Source organism: Dermacentor andersoni, chromosome 1 (assembly GCF_023375885.2).
Source record: "Dermacentor andersoni chromosome 1, qqDerAnde1_hic_scaffold, whole genome shotgun sequence".
Classification (NCBI taxonomy): Eukaryota; Metazoa; Arthropoda; class Arachnida; order Ixodida; family Ixodidae; genus Dermacentor; species Dermacentor andersoni.
The window spans coordinates 176,729,446-176,754,708 of record NC_092814.1 but is presented as its reverse complement, the minus strand read 5'-3'; the positions used below and the strand labels follow the sequence as shown (position 1 = coordinate 176,754,708).

At 44.5% G+C, this 25,263-nt stretch overlaps 1 protein-coding gene and 1 pseudogene across 3 annotated transcripts in view; both read right to left on the bottom strand.

The window, feature by feature from the left end:
* LOC126547186 (heat shock factor protein 1-like) overlaps positions 1–25,263 on the bottom strand; it is a 157,922-nt gene that overhangs the window by 18,152 nt on the left and 114,507 nt on the right. For all 3 annotated transcript variants that reach the window (XM_050195073.3, XM_055062810.2, XM_050195074.3), the window contains one exon: positions 14,975–15,014. In XM_050195073.3, the coding sequence (XP_050051030.1) occupies positions 14,975–15,014 (40 nt within the window). The remainder of the gene's footprint in view (positions 1–14,974; positions 15,015–25,263) is intronic.
* LOC126547193 (uncharacterized) lies at positions 15,039–17,555 on the bottom strand (annotated as a pseudogene).

Below are 25,263 nucleotides of genomic sequence, written 5' to 3'. Positions count from 1 at the left end.
GGAGTGGTGATGTTGCATACGCCATCACTACCCTTTACTACCGACAGTCAGTAAAACAGCGCCTGTCAGACGGCAGTACCGAGCCAAGACAAAGTGGCATGCAGAGTGGTGAGTTTGCCGCTGCAGCTCCTTTTTGGTTAAGTGGCGAAGACCGTTCAGGCATACCGGAACATCACATGGAAGTTGAATTCTCTTATACTTGCAGTTTGCGCGAGTTTCGTGAACCATAAAACCAGCGCAGCACTACGCAATAACGAAACTACTGAAACACAAAAGTGTGGGCGTCGCGCAGTCGAGCAAAAACGAAACCATTCTACCGCCCGCGTCGTTGTCAAGGGTAATTTCAATTAGTTCTTTTATCAATATACGAATTGAAACTGGACTAGTAGAATTTTATTTCATCTTATACTACAATACAAGCATGTTTTTTTCAACGAGTGGTTCAATACTAGTGACAGAATTTAAATGAGGAGTGCTTTCATCATCGGGCAAGTAATTGAATGTCCCGGGAGAGTCTCTAATCATGTCCTGCATTTACTTCAATATCTCGATTATTAAGCTTATGCTCGCGATAATATTGATGCCGTAGAGATTCTCGAGCAATAATCTATCACTATAGATTGACTTAATATTTGCCTTTAGAGTTCCTTCAAAACGCGTAATTATCAGTATAAATAAAGATATTGTATCTTGATGAAGGGTTTGGTAGAGCTCTTGTAATTGGAATGCTACAGCACATGCCAGATCGCAAGAGAAAAATAACCCTGTGCCATCTACAATGCTGCATGTAGTCTTTTAAGTTTCATTGCAAGAGACAAACGAAGAGCAGCTCTGCATGGCTTTTGCGCTGGTTTACATGTACACGGCACGTTTACTATTTGTTTTCCGGGCTTAAAGTGAATCAGTTGCTATTTAGTATGTATTATTAAAAAAATGCATGGCAAAGGCCTCTCCCATACTTTCAACTACCCCGGTCATGTACTAATTGTGGCCATGTTGTCCCTGCAAACTTCTTAATCTCATCTGCCCTCCTAACCTGCTGCCGCCGCCCGCTACGCTTCCCTTCCCTTGGAATCCAGTCCGTAACACTTAATGACCATCGGTTATCTTCCCTCCTCATTACATGTCCTGCCCATGCCCATTTATTTCTTGATTTCAACTAAGATGTCATTACCTCGCGTTTGTTCCCCCACCCAATCTGCTCTGTTCTTATCCCTTAACGTTACACCCATAATTCTTCTTTCCAAAGCCCATTGCAGCGTCCTTGTCAAGATTGGAGTCGGGCGTGAATTAGAAGGTAGCTGGCCCAAGCCGTCGTCCAACTTATCCACGCTGAGGACGTTGATGAAGGGAAGGACTGCTTCTCATCGAGAACGAGGAATAAGGGTTTATTTACAGTATTTATATCAGTCTAACATGACTGTTTAAGAAAGTACATCAGTCTAACATGACTGCTTGAGAGAGAGTGACTTGAGCAGCCGCACAACAGCGGTTTTTAAACACTCGGTCCTCTCCAGATACAAGGTGACGCGAACGTTCGTTCAGTCATTTTCAACAGGCCTCCTTCCGGGACGGGTTACACACACACAAGCACACACGCATACACACAAGTGCGATGGTCCGGAGCCGACGTCAGAGGGGCTTCGTAGAACTCGGAGCCGTACCAGGTAGCATGTTGTCTAGCATCTTGGTCGGTGCGTGGGAAGGAGCCTGCGTCTGCGTTCCCGCGTCAACTCCCCCACCCGTAGCAGATCAGGTCGGCGTTGTGCTGTTGCGCACAAAGCCTGCTTCGTCGAACTCCTTCAGTCACAACGGCGACGAGGCTAGAGCGTAATGGTGACGGTTTCAGCACAAAGCCTGCTTCGTCGAACGCATCCTAGCTGAAGCGACGGAGAGTGGAGGATGCGCGTATTGTTCATGACACAAAGTCGACTTAGTCACGCCGTGGCTAGAGGTTGGCGGCGGAATTCCAAGATGAGGTTCCCACCACTGGCATTGGCTGGCAAACTTGCACTGCAGCTGGCCGTTCTTAACAGCGCCTCCATGGTCCAGAAAATCACGACTGTCTAGCGCTGACGACCGCTGGGCAGGAAGAGAACGGCTGGTGGACAGGGGGTGATGTCTTGGCTTGCAGTAACCACTTGTGCAATGATGTCACCGCCCCAAAACATCCAACAAGGACAGGCAACTGCAAAATGAACCCCACAACACGGCTCTGCGCCGAGATGACGTACCTTGGCTCTCACTTTAGACCCGCTAGGCTCAAAAAAAAAAAAAAAAGTGCAGACAGAAAAAAAAAAGCTTCATTCTGCTATGCCGATTTCTGAAGCACTTTCGTGCTGACAAATTCAGCAATCATGGAGGGAATCCTGCTATATGAGAGGGGATCTTCTTGGCTTAAAAAATTAACACTAGTAACCCTAAAATTTAGGCGGGACCCTCAAACTCAGAAGTCAAATTAGCCTGCTCAAACCATCCGCATTGCTATGCAAGTTTCCCTTCTTATATCTAACGGAGAAGTTGTACTCTTGGAGAGTGAGGCTCCATCGGAGCAAGCGGCCATTTTAGTGTGACATTTGATTGAGCCACGTCAGAGGACAGTGGTCGGTCTCGAAGATGAACTTCGCTTCGTACAAGTAACTCGACAACTTCTGGGCGGCCCAAACTAAACAAGTGCATTCCTTCTCTGAAGCGATGTAGGCTTCCTCTCTTACATTTAGTTTACGGCTGGCATAGAGGATAGGACGCTCCTCGTTATTGTCGCTGACCTGACTAAGTACCACGCCCATACCTCTGTCGCTTGCGTTGCATTGAACTATGAATTCCTTCGTGTAGTCTGGCGTGCGAAGCAGAGGACGAGAAACCAATAGCGTTTTCAAACTTTGGAAAGCGTCCTCTTTGTCCTTATCCCAGTGTACGTTACTCGGTGCTCCCTTTCGGAGGGCGTCCGTTAATGGACTTGCCATTTGCGACTAATTCGGAATGCACCGTTGATAGTACCCCACAAGTCCCAAAAATGAACGAAGGTCTGTTTTCAAGCACAGCTGAGAAAATTGTCCAATCGTAGCTGTTTTCAGCTCGGCCGGCCGTCTCGTGCCTTGGCCGACAACATGGCCCAGATAAGTAACCTGTGAACAACCAAATCTACACTTTTCCGCTTTCATCGTTAAGCCGGCTTCCCTCAACCGTGAGAACACCTGTTTCAGGTGCGATACGTGTTGTTGCCAGCTGTCCGAAAAAATTGCTACATCATCCAGATATGGCAAGGCAAACTCCTGCAAGTCCTTTAGGACAATATCCATTAACTTAGAGAAGCTAAACGGGGCGTTCTTCAGCCCGAAGCTGAGTGCGAGAGGGCGAAAAGTGCCTACAGGTGAGATGAATGCGGCATAGCGGCTTGCACTTTCTGAAAGGGGAACTTGCCAGTACCCCCGCACGAGATCTATAGTTGAAATGTATTTAGCAGCGCTAACTCTCAATTCGTTCCTCAATGTTAGGTATCGGGTACAGCTGATCCCTAGTGATGGCATTTAACTTCCTGTAGTCAACACACGGACGAGGGTCCTTGTTAGGGGTTTCTACAAGTATTAGCGGTGACGTGTAGTCACTCTCAGCGGGTTCGATAACTCCCAACTCTAGCATGCACTGTATCTCTGCCTCCATAATCTCTCTGTGTCTTGGAGACACCCTGTAAGGCTTTGATCTTACTGGTTCGGTTGATGTCAGCTCTATTTCATGCGTTATTAGTTCAGTTCTACCTGGCCGATCACGGAACCTGTCGAGATATTCCCCTAACACCTCTTTTAGCTCATCTAGCTGCTCGGGTCTTAGAGCGCGAGAGCTTACCGAGTGTTCTACTACTTCTTCTAGGCCGATTTCAGAGTTGGAGGTCGCCCTATACTCCTTAAACTTGGTACTAATGCCATCCGGCTCTTTGATGCTATAGTTAACGACTCCGCTCCGCTCTACATACGGCTTCATCAAATTACAGTGATATATCCTCACTTCCTTCCTGCGACCGGGCATTCTCAAAGCATAGTTAGTATCTGAAAGTTTGTGAAACACTTTAACGGGCCCGTCCCAGTGAACTTCAAGCTTGTTCTTTCTTGAAGGTTTGAGGATCATTACCTGGTCTCCGGCGTTAAACGTACGAAGCCTCGCATTCTTGTCGTAATAGAATTTGGCGTTCTTTTGAGCTACTCCCATGTTCTTTCCGACTAGTTCTTGGGTTGCGCTTAGCCGTTCCAGTAAATTTAGCACGTATTCAACAACTGTTGGACTCTCCCCTCTTTCCTCCCACATCTCTCTCAACATTCTTAGTGGAGAACGGAGTGTTCTCCCATACACTAGTTCTGCTGCCGAGAACCCTGTCGCTTCATGTGGAACAGTTCGCAAAGCGAACAAAGTTGCCAGCAGACAGTTCTCCCAGTCCTCCTTGTGCTCGTAACAGAGTGCACGCAAAACTCGCTTAAGCACCGAATGCCACCTCTCTACACTGCTTGACTGAGGGTGATAGACAGAACTGTGTATTAACTTTACCCCGCACTTTTGCAAGAATGTGGAAGTCAGTGCGCTCGTGAATACTGACCCTTGATCTGCCTGAATTTCGGCTGTAAACCTAACTCGTGCAAACACTGTCAAAAGCGCGTCTACTACTTCGGTGGAGCTGAGCTCTTTCAGAGGGATTGCTTCTGGAAACTTTGTAGCCGGACACAGCATGGTAAACAAGTACCTGTAGTCCGATCTTGTTTTTGGAAGAGGCCCTACTGTGTCTATTACAAGTCATCTGAAAGGCTCTGTTATTAAGGGCACTACCTTCAGTGGAGCTTTCCATGTCTCACCTGGTTTACCAGAGCGCTGGCAGGCGTCGCATGATCTTACAAAGTTTTCTACGTCTTTGAAACAGCCAGGCCAGTAGTATTCCATAAGCAATCTTTCCTTTGATTTGTTTATGCCTAGGTAGCCGGACCACCCATTTCCATGACAGAGACTCAAAAGGTCCTCCCTATACTTAGTAGGTACGACTAACTGATCTAAAATCCTACCCTTTCGATCTCTGTAATGCCGATAATACAATCCTCCTCTCTCATGTATCATCACGTTTCGCCTAGCAATGCCTTCTTTGGCTGTGTGATGTAATTTAGCTAAGCTCTCATCATTCTTTTGCTCGGCTGCCAATGACTCTCTATCCACACGTAAGAGTTTATCAAAGTTCTTTGAGGCCGGTGATAATAAACACCCTGTCTCGCTTGTGAGTGCGTCAGCTGGCACGCTCTCCTTGAATGATACCCGAAAACGAGCCTAGCTCGTTTTCGGGTATGGAAGTTATCCCCTTTTCTGCTTCCGCTGGAGCAGCTTGTGCATCTTCAGCCGAAAGCGACGCGATTTTACGAGCTTGGCCTCGTGTCAATGCCTGTGCTATGCCCTCTCCCAGTTTAAGCCCTTTGTCACGCAGTAACTGATTCGAACGATTCGAAAAGATGTAAGGGTACTGCAGTGACAAAAATTTGGAAACTGCAGCCTCAGTCTCTAGCGCCCCGAATGGTCCACTGATTTTGAATTTGGCCATGGGCAGACATACGCTGTGTTCTTCTACAACCTGTTTGATCCATGCTACTTCTCCGGTGAAGTCATCTACCGTCACGTAAGACGGATGAACAATGTCCATTGTGGCGGCACTGTCTCTTAGCACTCGGCATGGTTTGCCATTAACTTGCAGGTCGTGAAGATAGGGGCTTAAAAGTTCCATATTCTCGTCTTTTTCCTCTACGTAGGAAAAAACTACGCTAGGCTTACCGCAGTTTACAGCTATATTTCCCAGTTTGTGGCATTTATACCAGCGGATCGGCCTAAAAGATTCGAATTTTCTTTTCTGTTCCTTTTGTGCGGTTTCCCCGTTAAGTTTCTCCTCGCTCTTTTCTGCGGGCTTTTCCTCCACATCTACAGACTCCGATCGTCTAGTCTGCGATCCCTTTTTGAACGGAAATGGTTTCCGCGGTCCGTTTCGACCGTCCCAATTTCCATCCTCGGCGTTCAACTTTCTACGGGTTGCGCACTCTTCGGCTAATTCAGCCGCCCTTTCCACAGTGTTTACATTCCCTCTGTCTTGCAGCCACAGTTTCACAGCTTGGGGGATGGTTTTGTAAAACTGCTCTAGACACATGCATTCTATGATCATGTCTCTGTTGTCGTATGCTTCCGCGCTTTTCAGCCACTCGACTAGGTTGGCCTTTAAGCTATATGCAAACTCCGGATACCCCTCGCTATCTTTCTTGCCTGTGCTTCTAAACCTTTGCCGAAAAGCTTCGGCCGAAAGGTGGTATTTCTTCAGGAGACTAGCCTTAACTTTTGCATAATCATATGCATCCTGTGTACTCAGTCTGGCGATTACTTCCGCCGCCTCGCACGGCAACATAGACAGCAACCGCTGTGGCCACGTACTCGAGCCAAGGCTCATCTTCTCGCAAGTCCTTTCAAAATTGCATAGGAACAAGCCTATGTCGGTCCCGACCTCAAATGGCTTTAATAGCCTGTCCATGCGGTATGATTCTGCCTCACTTGATTGTCCCAGAGCCCCCTCATTTCCTTGAGACAACTCCAAACGTTTGCTTTCAACTTCAAGTTGCATTTTTCTTAACTCGCTATCTTTATCGCGTTCCTCCCTTTTTTTTCTCTCTCGTTCTTCTGTCTTTTTCAGAAGTTCAAACCCCATTTCAATTTCTTCCTCACTGGCCTGTTCGGTTCAAACCCATTTCAATTTCTTCCTCACTGGCCTGTTCGGAAATTAGGTGCAATAATTCCGATTTTAGCATTTCCTTGCGTACATCTAGGCCCAGTTCCTCACCAGCAATCAACAACTCGTCTCTCAGCAGTGTCCTTAACTCCATGATTGCTGCTTTACTGCCTTGATCCTGCTCTCTAAATCTAGCTAGGAAAACACAACCTAGCTAACACTCAACAATCTAGCTTCCCTACTGTTCTAAACAGAACAACCACAAAATGAAGCCTAGAGAGTCAAAGCAAGAACCAAGCACTCACCGCAGTCACAGCACCACGTCGCAAAGTCCATCTCACCGCTGTGAGCCAGTTGTTATGATTGAGGGTTCAATCCCATCGCTCGTGATCCGTTGTCAAGATTGGAGTCGGGCATGAATTAGAAGGTAGCTGGCCAAAGCCGTCGTCCAACTTATCCACGCTGAGGACGTTGATGAAGGGAAGGACTGCTTCTCATCGAGAACGAGGAATAAGGGTTTATTTACAGTATTTATATCAGTCTAACATGACTGTTTAAGAAAGTACATCAGTCTAACATGACTGCTTGAGAGAGAGTGACTTGAGCAGCTGCACAACAGCGGTTTTTAAACACTCGGTCCTCTCCCGATACAAGGTGATGCGAACGTTCGTTCAGTCATTTTCAACAGGCCGCCTCTCTCCGGGACGGGTTACACACACACAAGCACACACGCATACACACAAGTGCGATGGTCCGGAGCCGACGTCAGAGGGGCTTCGTAGAACTCGGAGCCGTACCGGGTAGCGCGTTGTCTTGCGTCTTGGTCGGTGCGTGGGAAGGAGCCTGCGTCGGCGTTCCCGCGTCAACTCCCCCACCCGTAGCAGATCAGGTCGGCGTTGTGCTGTTGCGCACAAAGCCTGCTTCGTCGAACTCCTTCAGTCACAACGGCGACGAGGCTAGAGCGTAACGGTGACGGTTTCAGCACAAAGCCTGCTTTGTCGAACGCATCCTAGCTGAAGCGACGGAGAGTGGAGGATGCGCGTATTGCTCATGACACAAAGTCAACTTAGTCACGCCGTGGCTAGAGGTTGGCGGCTAAATTCCAAGATGAGGTTGCCACCACTGGCATTGGCTGGCAAACTTGCACTGCAGCTGGCCGTTCTTAACAGTAATCAATGAAAGCTATATATAAGGGTTGGTTATATTCCGCACATTTCTCTATCACCTGATTGATAGTGTGAATATGGTCTATTGTTGAGTAGCCTTTACGGAATCCTGCCTGGTCCTTTGGTTGACAGAAGTCTAAGGTGTTCCCGATTCTATTTGCGATTACCTTAGTAAATACTTTGTAGGCAACGGACAGTAAGCTGATCAGCCTATAATTTTTCAAGTCGTTGGCGTCCCCTTTCTCATGGATTAGGATTACGTTAGCGTTCTTCCAAGATTCCGGTACGCTCGAGGTCATGAGGCATTGTGTATACAGGGTGGGCAGTTTTTCTAGAACAATGTGCCCACCATCCTTCAACAAATCTGCTGTTACCTGATCTTCCCCAGCTGCCTTCCCCCTTTGCATAGCTCCCAAGGCTTTCTTTACTTCTTCCAGCGTTACATGTGGGATTTCAAATTCCTCTAGACTATTGTCTCTCACATTATCTTCGTGGGTGCCACTGGTACTGTATAAATCTCTATAGAACTCCTCAGCCACTTGAACTATCTCATCCATATTAGTAATGATATTGCCGGCTTTGTCTCTTAACGCATACATCTGATTCTTGCCTATTCCTAGTTTCTTCTTCACTGCTTTTAGGCTTCCTCCGTTCCTGAGAGCATGTTCAATTCTATCCATATTATAGTTCCTTATGTCAGCTGTCTTACGCTTGTTGATTAACTTAGAAAGTTCTGCCAGTTCTATTCTAGCTGTAAGGTTAGAGGCTTTCATACATTGGCGTTTCTTGATCAGATCTTTCGTCTCCTGCGATAGCTTACTGGAATCCTGTCTAACAGAGTTACCTTAGACTTCTATTGCACACTCCTTAATGATGCCCATAAGATTGTCGTTCATTGCTTCAACACTAAGGTCCTCTTCCTGAGTTAAAGCCGAATACCTGCTTTGTAGCTTGATCCGGAATTTCTCTAGTTTCCCGCTTACCGCTAACTCATTGATTGGCTTCTTATGCACCAGTTTCTTCCGTTCCCTTCTCAAGTCTAGGCTAATTCGAGTTCTTACCATCCTATGCTCACTGCAGCGCACCTTGCTGAGCACGTCCACATCTTGTATGATGCCAGGGTTAGCGCAGAGTATGAAGTCGATTTCATTTCTAGTCTCGCCATTCGGGCTCCTCCGCGTCCACTTTCGGCTATGCCGCTTGCGGAAGAAGGTATTAATTATCCGCATATTATTCTGTTCTGCAAACTCTACTAATAATTCTCCCCTGCTATTCCTAGAGCCTATGCCATATTCCGCCACTGACTTGTCTCCAGCTTGCTTCTTGCCTACCTTGGCATTGAAGTCGCCCATCAGTATAGTGTATTTTGTTTTGACTTTACCCATTGCCGATTCCACGTCTTCATAGAAGCTTTTGACTTCCTGGTCATCATGATTGAATGTAGGGGCGTAGACATGTACGACCTTTAATTTGTACCTCTTATTAAGTTTCACAACAAGACCTGCCACTCTCTCGTTAATGCTATAGAATTCCTGTATGTTACCAGCTATATCCTTATTAATCAGGAATCCGACTCCTAGTTCTCGTCTCTCCGCTAAGCCCCGGTAGCACAGGACGTGCTCGCTTTTTAGCACTGTATATGCTTCTTTTGTCCTCCTAACCTCACTGAGCCCTATTATATCCCATTTACTACCCTCTAATTCCTCCAATAACACTGCTAGACTTGCCTCACTAGATAACGTTCTAACGTTAAACGTTGCCAGATTCAGATTCCAATGGCGGCCTGTCCGCCATATATATGTATATAATCTTTTTTTGTGTGTGTGTGTGTGTGTTTCCAAGCTTCGAATAATGAACATCTTTTTCTGGAAGCGTAGCAACAGAAAGTGGACCTGGAAAAGCATAAATGGTGAAAAAAGAAATTAAATTGATTTCATACTTTCTGCTGATCCCCGCATAGTGCAGGATGCAGAAGTATTAGGTAGGGTAAAGTACAGTGATCATAGGTTAGTGAGGGCTAGGATTCACCTCAATTTGAAGAGAGAAAGAGTAAAATTGGTCAAGAAGAAACAGGTCAACCTAGAGGCAGTAAGGGTAAAAGCAGCCAAATTTGGACTGGTATTTGCAAAGAAATATGCAGCCTTACAACAGAGAGATGAAGATGACCTAGAGGTTATGAATGAAACTGTAACTAGGCTGGCTTCAGAGGCAGCAAGTGAAGTAGGAGGCAAGGCACCAAGGCAACCAGTAGGTAAGCTCTCCCAAGTAACTAAGGACCTAATAAAGAAAAGACAAAGAATGAAAGTGTCCAACTCAAGAGATAAGATAGAATTAGCAGAACTGTCAAAACTGAACAACAAGGTGAAAATAAGCGATTTTCCAAACTATAACGTGAGAAAGACTGAAGAAGCCATAGAAAATGGGTGCAGTCTTAAATCTGTGAGAAAGAAACTTGGCATAGGACAAACAAAGATGTATGCACTGAAAGAGAAGCAGGGTTATATCATTAGCAATCTCGAAGATATAGTAAAAGCAGCGGAAGGATTCTATACTGACCTGTACAGTACCCAGAGGAGTCAGGATACCTCCATTAGAAACCGTAATGAACAGGATACACAAACTCCTACTATAACTAGCGATGAGGTCAGAAGGGCCTTGCAAGACATGAAACGAGGAAGAGCGGCAGGAGAAGATGGAACAACAGTTGATTTAATCAAAGATGGAGGAGACATAATGCTTGGAAAACTGGCGGCTCTTTATACGAAGTGTCTATTGACTGCAAGGTTCTGCAAGGTAAAACTGGAAGAATGTAAACATTATACTACAGTGAAAGCTCCTTAATCCGAATTTCAATAATTCGAATTTATGGATAATTCGAACTGTACGATTTGGTGCGGCCAAGCTCCACAGAAGTCTATGTATAAAAAAGCCCGTTAATTCGAACGTGAGAAGGTTCCGCCACGGAAAATTTGAACTACGCGCCACCGTGCCGGCGGCTTGGCGCCTGGCACACGGCCAGAGAAGCGCACCTACTGCCTACACACAAGGCTGCGTCGCCTCCGGAACGGAGGGAACGTCGAGAGAAGGCAAAATCGGGAACAATCTAACTGGCGCGGGGTCGGCCAGAAGGCGGCAGCGACTGCCTCCTCTCTGTTCTATGTTGACCTCCCAAGTCCGGTCCTTACCAGTGGACTACGCGGCCAACAGAAAGGCATGGATGACGAGGGAACTGTTCGGACAGTGGCTAGCGAAGATGGACAAAAAGTTTGAGCGTTGTGGACGGAAAGTCCTCCTGCTCGTTGACTGTTCTTGGGCTCATAAGGTCGACGTTGAGACGAAGGCCATTGAGCTAGCCTTCCTTCCACCTAACACTACAGCGGCGCTGCAGCCCATGGACCAAGATATCATTAAAAATTTTTAATCATTTTACCGGCACCATCTGTTGGAGCAAATTATTTTGTGTAATAATTATCAGATGACGCTCCTAAGTGCGCTACACATGCTTGTACGTGCTTGGGAGCAAGTAACTGCAGCTACGATAGCAAATTGCTATCACCACTGTGGCTTCGGCGTGCAAGCTCTACAAGGAGGAAACCAGTAACCTGCGCTCGAAGATGGCGTCACCACTCCCATGGCGGACGTTTTGGACGACATCCCATTTGCTGACTATGTCGACGTGTACGAGAGTGCAGTGGTGTGTGGTGCGCTGACAGATGAGGACATTATTTCTCAGGTCAGAAGCGCTGAACCTGTTGTTGCCAGTGAGGAGGAGGAGGAGGAAGCCAAAGCGCTAGTGCGGCCCTCCGCTGCGGAGGCCATGGCTGGGTTGAATGCTACCCGTCTCTTCTTCAGTATTGAAGAAGGTGAAGAGGAGGCCTTCCGCCACACTCGCTTGTTGGAGCAAAAAGTGCTAGCTGTCGCCTTCAAGGAAAAAAAGCAGACTACGATCACGGCCTTTTTCAAGCATTAAATTTCTGAAATGCCCTACTGCTTCGAAATCGCAGTGTGCTGTTTTTATCCTTAACTTTCGCTAGTTCAAACTTTCATTAATTCGAACTGAAGCGGCTTCCCCTTGCGGTTCGAATTAACGAGCTTTTACTGTAATCCACAAAAAGGGAGACGTTAAAGAATTGAAAAATTAGAGGCCCATTAGCTTACTTCCAACATTATATAAAATATTCAAGATAATCTCCAATAGAATAAGAGCAACACTGGACTTCATACAATCAAGGAAACAGGCAGCTTTCAGGAAGGGATACTCTACAATGGATCACATCCATGTCATTAATCAGGTTATCAAGAAATCCGCAGAGTACAATAAGCCTCTCTATATGGCTTTCATAGATTACGAAAAGGCATTTCATTCAGTAGAAATACCAACAGTCATAGAGGCATTACGTAATCAAGGAGTACAGACTGCTTACGTAAATACCTTGGAAAAGATCTACACAGGTTCCACAGCTACCTTAATTTTCCACAAGAAAAGCAGGAAGATACCTATAAAGAAAGGGGTCAGACAGTGAGAAACAATTTCTCCAATGCTATGCACTACGTACTTGGAAGAAGTATTCATTGCTATTAAACTGGGAAGGCTTAGGAGTAAGGATCGACGGCGAATATCTCGGCAACCTTCGGTTTGCCGATAAGTTATTCTATTCAGCAACAATGCACACGAATTACAACAAATGATTGAGGTCCTTAACAGAAGAAGTAAGAGTGGGGTTGAAGATTAATATGCAGAAGACAAAGATAACGATGAACAGCCAGGCAAGGGAACAAGAGTTCAAGATTGCCAGTCAGCCTCTAGAGTCTGTGACGGAGTATGTTTACCTAGGTCAATTAATCACAGGGAACCCTGACCATGAGAAGGAAATTCATAGAAGAATAAAAATGGGTTGGATCGTATACGGCAGACATTGTCAACTCTTGACTGAAAGCTTACCATTATTGTTAAAAAGGAAGGTGTACAATCAGTGCATTTTACCAGTGCTGACATATGAGGCACAGACTTGGAGACGGACAAAGAAGCTTGAGAACAAGTTAAGGACTGCACAAACAGCGATGGAATGAAGATTGCTAGGCAAAACGTTAAGGGACAGAAAGAGAGCGGTTTGGATCAGAGAGCAAACGGGTATAGCTGATATTCTAATTGACATCAAGAGAAAAAAAATGGAGATTGGCCGGTCATGTAACGTGTAGGTTAGATAACAGGTGGACCATTAGGGTTACAGAATGGTTTCCAAGAGAAGGGAAGCGCAGTCATAGACGGCAGAAGACTAGGTGGGTGATGACCTTAAGGAATTCGCAGGCGCTAGTTGGAATCGGTTGGCGCAGGACATGGATAATTGGAGATTGCAGAGAGAGGCCTTTGTCCTGCAGTGGACATAAAACAGGCTGATGATCATGAAGCTTATTTTCAAGAATGTGACTGTTTTTTTTTTTTTTTTTTTTTGCTGTTGTTGCAAGCCTGCACTCTTGCCAGCTCGTGTAGCGTAGCATCAGCGATGCTCGCTGTAATCTTTCGCCACCGGATCGCGGCTCAGAATAAACACACGCGGCACAAGCTCGCAATAATATTTCCGACACGATAGACCACTACAAACAGTTTGGGAATTCACTCTGACGAGGGGTAGACGCACGCGACGGACGCAATTCAGCCCCGGTCAAAGCACGAGCAGTCATCTCCATCAGTGGGGTCACCGGCCGTCCGGCTCGTGACGTCAGTCTAGAGTGCACGCCAATTAGTGCAGGCTCATGTGCATCGGCCTTGGAGGAGTAAACGCCCCCCCTTTTTTTTTAAGTTGTACCCGTCTATAGGGTCATATTTAAAAGTTTGATAAGCTTCCCCAACTTCTGATAAGCTTGCTTTTGATGGCTTGTTGTGAAATGCACCAGAAGTACCTGCAGGGTGTCTGCTACATTTTGTCAGGTTCTCCTTCATTTGTTAGCGTGGACAAAGCTAGGCGAAGTTTTGCAGAAACGTACCATACTGTATTAGGATATTAAAATTTCCCAGCGTATCCACAAGTGTTGCCATGCCTAGTGGTAGCAGAGTGTGGACGACTCAGCTTTCATCTCCTCAAAGCCTAACTGTCTACGCTAATGCCATGAGTCAAGTAACTCACCAATGTTACTGTAATTTATTACTGACAATGAAGACGCTGTTTCGATGCCCGTAACGTACTCACGAGTGAAAAGAAATCATGTGCGGCCTGCTTCGTGAGCAACCATGTTTGTTTTGATGTTCCGCAGTGATGCAGTGGCTGCCACCAGATAGTTGGCTGGCTGTCAACCCGCAGCAAATAGGTTTCCATAATTCCTGATACGATACACCTCTGTATATGTGGGCTACTCAAATGCGCAATCTCTATCTCAAACTGCCTCTGCATGGCGCATTTGATGCAATATGCCTTCCTAGCGAATTACCTTGTTTACATGAGATGTAATACACTTGGAAGTTAATACAATATGCTTCTGTCACATTCATGTAAATGCAGCTTGTAATAATGAATTTGCCGAACGTCGCCTTATGGAAGCAGGAAAATGACTAAGTTAAAAAAATAGGAGTCGCAACACCAATTTTGGATTATCGTACCTCTCTCGTGACGTCAGCACTGGCTGATTCACAGTGTGGCACAGAGGGAGGTCGTGGGGATTAAGTCAAATTGTCCAATAATATAAATTGAGGGCATCAACTTGACCTTCGGTGGCAATTCTACAATATCTATGCATCTATGACATGTATACAAAAGTGATACACGGGCAAACAGAAAATTATGATAGAGTTCTCATTGAATAATCTATTGATCTAACTCAGCATAATATTTTCTTTTAGTGTCTTTCCCAGTGTAGCAAGACATAGCAACATTTAGATAGCTCCCAAGAATAATCTCTACAAGCTCTACAGTTTCTAAGCTTCCATAAGCCTGGTACCCTGTAGCCATAAGGTGCAACATGCTTTACATCGAAAGTAGCAACTAGCAAAGTTACCAGGTACATTTTAATTCTCTTCACTACACATTCCATGCTGACATCAAGAAAATATGCAATAAACAGAGGTGATAGACGAACTTACCTATGGTGTCTGAAATAGACCTGTTTTCAGTAGCCAATTCCTGAAATGCAGACAGCACAATTTCACATACTTAGTTGTTTACCTTTCAAGCAAAAGGCAGTCAACACACATTTAAACAGAAATATTGCCTTGCTGTTGTGGATAACGAAAACTGCGGAAGTGTCACCCACACTTTGAACAAACAAACAAACAATGTGCACATATGCTCCCAGAGTAAAACATGTTAAGAAAGTCAGTGCTACATGATGAGAGACGAATGTAACGGAAACAAGTTAGCTGAGGATGTAATTGGCAGCTCTATAGCTAGGCGGAGATAAAGTTTCAAAGAGGATAAAGTTTAAAGAAGGACAGTACTCATGACATTCCTTTTTATTGGCCTAATAGAGATCTCACTTCAGAGTGTCTTTCAGTATAGTCGTTCAATGGACAGTAATATAATGGCCAAAAACAACAAAGCAAATAGCCCGGTAATTTTCATAATTCACATAGCAGACCATAGCAGGAAGCGCCATAATAAAGATCAAGCTATTAAGCACCTAGACAAATTGGTTGAAAAAATAAATAAAAATCGGAGGTGTGGTGACGCATCTGCAAACAAAATGGGACTCTCCCTGTCACTCCGTGCAAAGAAGAAAACTCACATCTATGGTGCTTCCTGCTGTGCAGATCTGGTTTATTTCTTATAGGTAGGTAGGTGTATATCTCTTTTTAGGTTAAATAGTACTACATGTACCATTTTGTATGAACGGTTCTGAAGTTCCTGTCCTGAACAGATTAATGAGGTCGTGCTACAGTGCCAATTACACAGGGCTAGCATAAATGATTCATTCATTTTGAAAATGCTATATTCTCAAAAGTGTTACACGTACGCACATGAGATATATGAAAAGAACCACAAACTCACCAAATTTACACACCTTCTACAAATATTCAATATGTGCCTCTTTTGTGACACGATACACGTCCAGACAATAATCGAGCTCATTCCATACATATTGTAGCACAGTCCTGTCAATTGTCTGCACTGCAGCACTGATGCGTTCTCTGAGCTCGACTAAGGATTGTGGTAGTGGAGGTCCGTTAAGAGGAGACGCTCCTCAGAAACCTTTCTTTTTAAATATTAATGCTAGGCAAATGGATATTATACCACTTATATAGCTTAATATCCTCATTCCAAATCTGTTTTTAGTTTTGTGATAGCTCGATGCTTTCATGTCCTAAGTGCCATGCATAAGTGAGAAACAGTGCATGCTTGTGCAACTATTGCACCTAGCAGTTGGCATGATATAGCAGTGCAAAAGGGCTTTTCTTGTCCCTAAAACTCCACTGAGAGCTGATAGCCAAGATAATGCAATTCGCTTGACAGGCAACATTTTGAGAGAATTTCATATCTGGTGCATCGTTTTCAGTGGCTGGTACCTCAGTGTATTTAACATTTCCATTCTTAAAAATAAACTGATTGCATTAAAACCTAGATAAATGCATTCTACACATCGTAAAGATTATGCACACCAAATTTGGTCTTGATTGGACCACAATAAGTACACCAAATGTCGTGCACGAAAGCTATGTTTGGCCAAAAACATGAAGCTGAGAAAAACACAACTGAAAGTTATAAAAGTTCTTTGTGTTGTAGCACTGAAATCTATATAAAAATTGCACATAATGCAGGCCAGGGTATCTAGATCCAGTGCACAACTTTAGAATTCAGCTGTGGCTTGTGTTGTTCCCACAGAGTCTTTGTGAGCACGACACTCAAAGCGAGCCTTCTTGGCCAGACGGCAATGGTGAGACCTTGCCTCTGCTGTCAGCTTCATTGACATACTGGAAATCCTTCTTCTGTCACAATCTTTGCTCAGCACAACTAGTTTCCTGGAGGGAAGCACTCCTAGTTCCTGCAAAACTTGTTCATAGCCTTTGTGCCCTTGGTTATCCCACAAGACAGTGAGTGCTGTTGCCATCTCCACGACTGTGCGCGAGGCAAACCTCGTCTTCGGGCACAACAGCCAAATCTTGCTGTTCAATGATTCGGCTCCATTCTGAGTTTTTCCCTTGACACAGCGAGTAACTGTTCTTCTGTCAGCCTTCTGTACACGGGCAGCATTGTCTCACCTTGGCTGTTTGCGAGAATATGGGCGGGTGCTGGGGCTGCCTGACCTAACGCTTCTGCCCGCTTGAATTTACACCAGGAGTCTTCTCCATCCGGACAAAACTTGTGGCTCTTGGCGGTATCCGCTGAGCATGAATGGAAGAATGATGCCCAGATTGCACAATACATTCCACGCACACTTCCTCTGTTGGCAGTGATGGCTACTTGAAAGTAGCTCTGTAGCTTCTGAATGACTGCATCTGTAAGCTTCTGCCCTCATGGCATTTTTAGCTTTTGCAGGGCAGTCCCAAGCCACCTGGCTACATGGTTGGTGCAGTCTTCTTTTGGGATGGGCACACTTTCATACACTTTTGCCACTGACACAGCCATACAAGCCTTGCTGTCGCTACCGCTGAGGAAGGTTGTAAACCTCAGTGGAGTACTGTAGGACTCCGCCCTCTTTCATATCCTCAAAGCAGCATTAGTCTGCATGGCATGTGCTGGGCAATGTACATTTTTTTTCACACATTGGCATATGAAAAGCTTGCCGTATTTCTTCCTCCTCTTCACTTTCAAATGGCTTGCGTGTAGTGCAACTCTGGCAATAGTTGGACAGAACTTCAAAGTCTAGGCAAAGCCCTGTTTCCAAAGAAATGGTTGTGCTTATGCCATTATGACTCTTGTGGCCTCGTTTCTGCCAAGTACATACCATCAAACGTAACAGCTAGATTTGCAGATCTCACTTTCTGTGCTGTTACTTTCCAAGCCAACTCCAAGTGGAGTCCGGTGGAGCGCCGACCAACGTGCTGATCTTTGCTGCTTACTTCTAGGTAAGAGGCGCCTACTTGGTGGGATCGGTCGTTTTTCTTTTTGCTCCACTGGACTGCACTTCTGTCTCGAACCATGTCGCCGCGAGATTGTACAAAGTGTTCAAAGTTGTTTGAAAAAGATCGAGAGAGTATATCTTGTTCCAAATGCAAGAAAGTATACCACGCGGGCAAATGTTTGGGAATGACTAAAAGGCTTTCAAAAACACGGGACCACGCGAAATCGACGGCTGGATGTGTGATAGTTGTAGAAAGCAGGAATCAGAGGAAGAAATGCCAGAAACCAGTGACACGGAACGCAGAGGGGAAGGGAAGGGAGGAAAGAAAAATCAACTGAGTCATGTTACAAAACTGACTGAGGACATTAGCCAAAAGATGGTGGCAGTCTTGGGCCGACTAGGAGATGGGAAAAAAAGGCAGACAGACTGTGCATGACAACAGAAGGAATAGAAAAATCTATGGAACTGCTGTCGCATAAATATGATGAAATTATGGCCACTACCGTAAGGCAAGAAAAGGACATTGCAGAATTAAAGATAACGTCAGCAGAGCTGACACGAAAGATGGCAGAAAAATACAATGAAATTGCAAGGCTGAAGGATAACGTCGAGAGTGCTGAGCAGTACTCGAGGCGGAAAAACATTGAGGTACATGGTGTTCCGTACAAACAGGGCGAAGATCTGTATAAGGTTCTAGCGGGGCTTAGCGCCAAGCTGGAAATACACAGTCGAACGTCACTCACTGAAGGCCATTCACAGGCTAAAAGAGAAGATACCCTCAATCATTGTCAGATTTAAGGAATTAGCTGATCGCGATCTGTGGATTTAGAAGAAATACGCGCTCCGGTCTGATGGCATATACATAAACGAAAACTTGACACGAGCGCAAAAGAAGTTGTTTTGGCTGAGCAGACAGAGGGGCAGACAGCAGGGCTGTAAATTTGAATGCGCAATGGCAGAATTTCACTATGCGCAATGAAGGAAGTCCTGCTATGATCATTGCAACAGAAAACGATTTGGAAAAAATAAACTAATGGCAGAGTTCATGTCTTTTTCTGAGTGGTATTCTCATATAAATCAGTTCATTAAGGAAGAACAGTTAAAGCAGCAGCTAAGTTTATAACATATAAACATACGAAGCATAAAGAAAAACTGCGACCAGTTATGTGCTTATGTAAACACTCGACAGACAAGAGAAGATGTAATCGTCTTGACAGACGTTAATCTTGATGCAACTCAACAAAGCTTTTACAGCCTTGCTGGGTACTCTCGTTACGCTTGGTGTCGAGAAAACAGAAAAGGAGAAGGGGTGGTCGTGTTTGTGAGCAATACCTGGTTGTCATATGAAATTCAGGTATCCATAGAAAACGCAGAAATGGTGGTTGTCTCTCTTAGCAAGATGGATACAACTTACATTGTATGTGCAATATACAGACTACCTAGCACGAACATTCCTTTATTCCTTGAAGAACTAACCTCACTCCTAAAAAAAATATATGAATGAGAAGCAGTTTATTTTAGCGGGAGATCTAAATATAGATATAATGCTAAATTTAAAGAGAGTAGTTAGAGACTATTTAGACCTACTGGCTGAATTTGGCTTAGTTAACCTTATTAATAACTGTACAAGAGAGGAATTTTTAGGTTCCAAGATAACTACATCACGCATCGGCCACATAATTGCCTGCATAGCAAACAGACACTGTTCATCAGGAGTCGTTAAATTGAAACTTTCAGACCACTACTTTGTGGCACTAGTAAGCATGAAAGAAACTTGTAACCACGAAGGCAATGCAAACATCAGACATAGAATCAGGAAGATTTTAGACAACAGGAGTATAGACAAAGCTATTCAGAACACAAATTGGAATGCTATATTACCTCTGGATCATATGAGGCTATATAATAAATTTCTCGAGAAGTTCCACCTCATATACGAGACATCATCCAAAGCTATCAAAATAAAGCAAAGAACATCGGACAACAATTGGATAATGCAGGATATCATGGAGTTGCGTTACTTGAAGGATAAAGCTTGGAAGAACTGTAGAAAGGACCCTGAAAATGCCGCACTTAGGCAGGAATTTTGCATATTGCGAAATCTTGTAACAGTCAAAATGCGACAGGCAAAAAGAAGATACCTATCCCAGCAGTTTGCGCTAAACAGGAATGATGGAAGAAAAACATGGAAATTGGCAAACAGTTTAATGGGCCGCGTCAAACACGCTACGATTGAGGAGGTCATTGACAAAAACTTTCCAAAGGAAGAAACACAGTCATTGTGTGAACTGTTGAACGAGACTCATTCACGCAACAGATAAGCTGCGCATTGCTCATGGTACGAATCGTATTGAATATAAGCCAATACTTTCATGCGCACAGACAGCGTACCTTTCTGCGATAACAGAAGCTGAGCTATGGAATATAATAGGTAGAATGAAGATGTTCAAACCACCAGGTTTTGATAAGACCCGCGTACGAGATCTGTACTACAACTTTAACAAACTAAAATGTGTGATTCTCAAAATACTAAACGGAATATTAGAAACCAGAATGATGCCCAAAGAATTGAAAGCTTCGATAGTGAGACCTGTGTACAAAAGTGGAAAGAAAAGTGACTGCGCAAACTATTGACCGATTTCTATTATACCTGCCCTGGTTCATATTTTGGAAAAGCACATGGCATCCGTTATGCAGTCTTTCTGCGATAAATGTTCATTAAATAACCCAGCACAATATGGGTTCACAAAAGACCAAAACACAACTACGCTCTTAGAAGAATTCTCGGATTACGTTAACACCACAATAGAAAACAATCACCTTATGCTAGCATTGTTTTTAGACCTATAAAAGGCATTTGATACTTTTGATCATGCCTTATAGTTGCAAAAGCTGGACAATTTAGGTTTCAGGGGCCGATTTCATCAATTCCTTGAGGGATATTTCACAGACAGATCACAGTGTGTTAGAATTGAAAACAAATACAGTGAATTTAAAGCAATAAAATTTGGTGTTCCGCAAGGAAGTACTCTGGCCCCATTACTATTTAACCCTTTCGCTGTCGGACCTGTCTGGCCGTGACGCACCCCCAGTGTCGGCTTGGTTTCAGGGAACGAGCATAACAGGGAATGAACATAGCAATTTATTTTTGATTATGATTGGTATACAAATAACGTAGTCAATGCTATATGCACATTTCAGTGTTCTGCAGCTGCTGTTAGTAAACATCATCATCATCATCAGCCTGACTATAAAATCCGTTCAACATCCGAATCTGACGACGCGGAACCCTCTTCCTCGCATGCGACTCTGTCCGAGTCCGAATCCGAGCTCGGCTCGTATTCTAAATCGGAATTGAGCCACCGCCCCAATGAGCAGACGAAGGTGCCGCGCGCTCAGCCATCCGAAAGTAACCGCGCGCTGGGAGGATGCGCTTTCAGTCGCCCTCACAACGGAGAGAAATGGGACGTTGTGTGATCAAGAAGACAGAGGGAGATGGAAAAAGGCTAAACAAAGTTCGAAGGGCTTTACGTTTACTGCTGCAAGTCGGAAGCGAGGGTTCGGCGAGAGAGCGAAAGCAGCAATCGAGTCACTCTTTTCGGAGAGGCAACGGCACGGCACTTGACGCGGCGTAGCAGACACACCAACCAAATAAAAACCTTCAAACCAGCGGAGATGGCAGAACAACCCTTGAACCCATAACCACACGCGCGCAGAACGCGGAGCCACCGCGCCACTCAGCAAAGAGAAAGTGGGGAGTGGCAGTCGCACCGTACTCTTCAATAGATGGGTTAAGACAGGTCGGGGAGAATATACGAACTTGTAGAAAGAGTCAACAGATGGCGTGGCCAATTCAGGAGCGCCAGCTTTGCGCTCAGGCGCGAAATTTTGAACGCACGATAGAGAACGTACCGGTACGTCAGTGACACCGTGGGGGGGAAGCGCGATGACGTACCGGTACGTCCGTGACAGCGAAATGGTTAATATCTACGTGTCTGAACTGGGTTTTTTGAATTTAAGATCAAGAATCTTCCAATATGCAGATGACACAGCATCAGCACTAGAACTCACTGATCTAGATCTTGGGTGCAAAGTGTTTCAACAAGATGTGTGCAGGATAATAGATTGGCTGACGCAAAATTCAAAATAGTTAAATCGGCAAAAAACAAAGCTTACCTGTTTTAGAAACCCACACAAACGAATTCTCCTAAGGGAGTTTCTTTTTTTACATAACTCACATTGCGCTCCGTGCATAGTAATGCAATACCATTTGAACAAGCAATCAGGTATCTCGGAATAATATTTGATGAGCATATAACATGGAATGATCATGTGCAGTATATATGTAAGAGTCTTAGAGCTGTGTCTGCGATGATGTACAACCTAAGAGGTAAAACTTCGATGTACTTGAGGCGCACCATAAACATGGCGCTGGCTGAATCTGTTATAACCTACGGTATTACATTGTATGGAACTTGTTCTGATCACAAAATGGGAGCCGTAAACCGCATAATTTAAAGAATAGTAAACAGTGCAACCTACGGAACTATGCTGCAACAGGCTGACAAGGAGGAACAATAGGCTTGGCATACTAGAAATGTGTGAACTATTTTATTACACTGTGCTCACACGGCATTACTATGTAAAGGATTTCAAAGTACCTGTCAAAAAGAACATTGCCCTAAGAAAGACAGAAATATACATTAAGCCATGATGCTTTACACATTACAGGAAAAAAATAAGGTGATATTACGTGCCACAGATATTTAATGAACTTGGAGAAGCGCTTGGAAATTTCAAAACTAAACGAAAAATGACAAAATCAATAAGGAAATGGTGCTCATCTTTGCAGATAAATCACTGATGGCCTCTTGCATGTAGAAGGTTGCTTTCCTGGATTTGCTCCTTAGATGTTCTGTGAGTTGTGATATGGCTCATTGTAAAGCTATTATGATGTCCTTTATTTATTTATTTACTTAGTTTTAATTTTGCTCGAGTTGTACTCATTATGTCTCTATAATTTTGTATAATATGCTTAGTATGTACTAGTATGCCTTACTTCATTGTTTTGTGGTACACATTCGATGATTCACTATGCTGCCTGAACAACCAACAAGCACGCTGTGCTTAGGTTGGACAGGAAATGAAAACCTATGTACCAAATGAAGATGAATAAAATTTTGATTTGATTTGATAAAACCAGCTCAACATGACTGACATGTCATTGAGGAAGAAAACACTATTTGTCCTATGAAAGTGATGAAATGACCCATTTTTTGCTGTTCACCATTCCAAGCTTATTAAGCGGTTTCTTTAGTGAGTCTATGGAAAACCAACCAAACATTCCCACACAGTTTAGAATATCTGAGAATTTCGGTTAACCGAATTCATCTTAACGGGAGTTACCTGTATTGTGATGACTGGGTTGGTGGCACCACATTGTAGCAGTGCCCTTCAAAATGCACACAACAGCCAGTCTTATCAAATGCAGGCACATTCTTACTATTAATATCTTATTGAATATCCTCTCATAGTAATCTAGCCAAAATTTTGAAACATTTTTGAATAGGCCAGAATTTCAAATCATAGGCTTGAGTTATAGTGAGTCAACTGTATAGTTATAGAACATAAGAGAATAAAACTGCCTTTGAATTACTGGCTAGTGTGGCTCCTCACAATACACTGATCGCACCATGCCTACTGCGCATGCGCACACTTTCTGGAAGTTCTCTTGTTGCCATATTACTCGTACTAGTTCTCGGGAGGTAATCAAACACAGCAGGAAGGCTCTGCATGATATATATTTACTCCGGCTCTACGCCAACTAAAGCTTTCTGGAAGCAGTGGGTGGACAGCTCATAGGATTACATATTTAGCAGTTAAACTTCTGCCCAGATGAGAGGCTGGGCAACAAAATTTATTCTCTCGATGTGAACTGCATTTTATTTAAAGCTGTTAACACACACTGCTATGCAAAGCGACTTTATACATTCTTTTTTTGTTCATGGTAGAAAACATCAAGGGCATACAGTGGCCGACTGATTTTTCGGACTCCAAAAACTCGGACATGCTCGACTATTCGGTCTTGCTTCGCGGCACCGCCATTCTCCCCATAGACCATAATGTATAACAACTGCCGAAAGTTCGGACACCTTGCAACCTCTCGTCTGATTTTTCGGACACTCCTTGAGCGAACTCGATTGAGAGCACCATGCACCGACTCTGACCGGTGCATGGTTCGACTTGCTGAACGCCATTTTTGTTTTGTACGGAGCCTCCTTGCTGTCCCACGAAGTGGCGCTACTGCAAATTCCCACTCATCATCATCGTTTCTGCCTGGTTTGTGGCTAGAGCAGTTCCGGTCTCAGCTCAGTAAGCCATGTCAAGACAATCCAGCAGCTGATTTGTTTGTTAATTCGTGCACGATGCTGCAAATAGGCCATGTTTTTCGTTTGTGCGAGTGGTATAGGCATGACAGCGTGGTGATGTTTGCTTTGTGTGCTGTGCTGAGGTTGCCGTGATGCAATGCAGCATACAGAAACATCGCATCAAGTGTCTAACGGCACTGACAGTGTCCGCACAGACTGCGCTGGGGAACGCCGGCAAGCGGATGCCGGGAGGCCTAGGATTTGTCGCCTTCCGATGTGCACCCTACTGACGCCGAAAGTGTTCTGCCGAGACCTGTGCAGTGCAGTGGTTCCGGACACTGTCTCATTTGACATTTTCACAGGTGCTCACACTGCTGTACTGACATGCGCAGAACTCGATGGCGGCGAGATCATTCGTCAGGTTTCTGCTGCACCGCCGGACGATGACTCCGAGTCGGAAGATGACGCACTATGTGTTACGCTGCCGTAGCATGCGGAGCGTGCAGAAGCAGTGACTGTGCTTTCAGCCGCCTATAGTGACCGTACGACCCTCTCCAAGATTCAGGCTTATCGGATTGCGTGTAAATGGAACAGCGTGCAACCGCACATTCATAATTTCGTCAAGCCTACTGCCAAACCCGAATAAATGCGTGGAAATAAAGGATTTCTTTTTTTTTTTCTTAATCTGCTTTTTCGGACACCCGTTTATTCGGAAATTTCCGCAGTCCCCGTGAGGTCCGAATAAACGGTCGGCGACTGTATATCATTGCTCTTCAAAGGCGCTGTGCATTAATATTCGAGTTTGAAATGCCCAAATTATCACACTTTGTGTATTGAAACAGTGGTGCTCATGTGGTTACATTTAAGCAGTGCCTCAACTGAGGCAATAATGTGTGCATGTATTGCAATTGGATATGCCGGTACGCTTTGAAACTTCTTGAAAGACGTTTCTTTGTTCCAAAAAATATTTCTCTCAATGCTTACTTGCATAGATGCTACGAGGCAC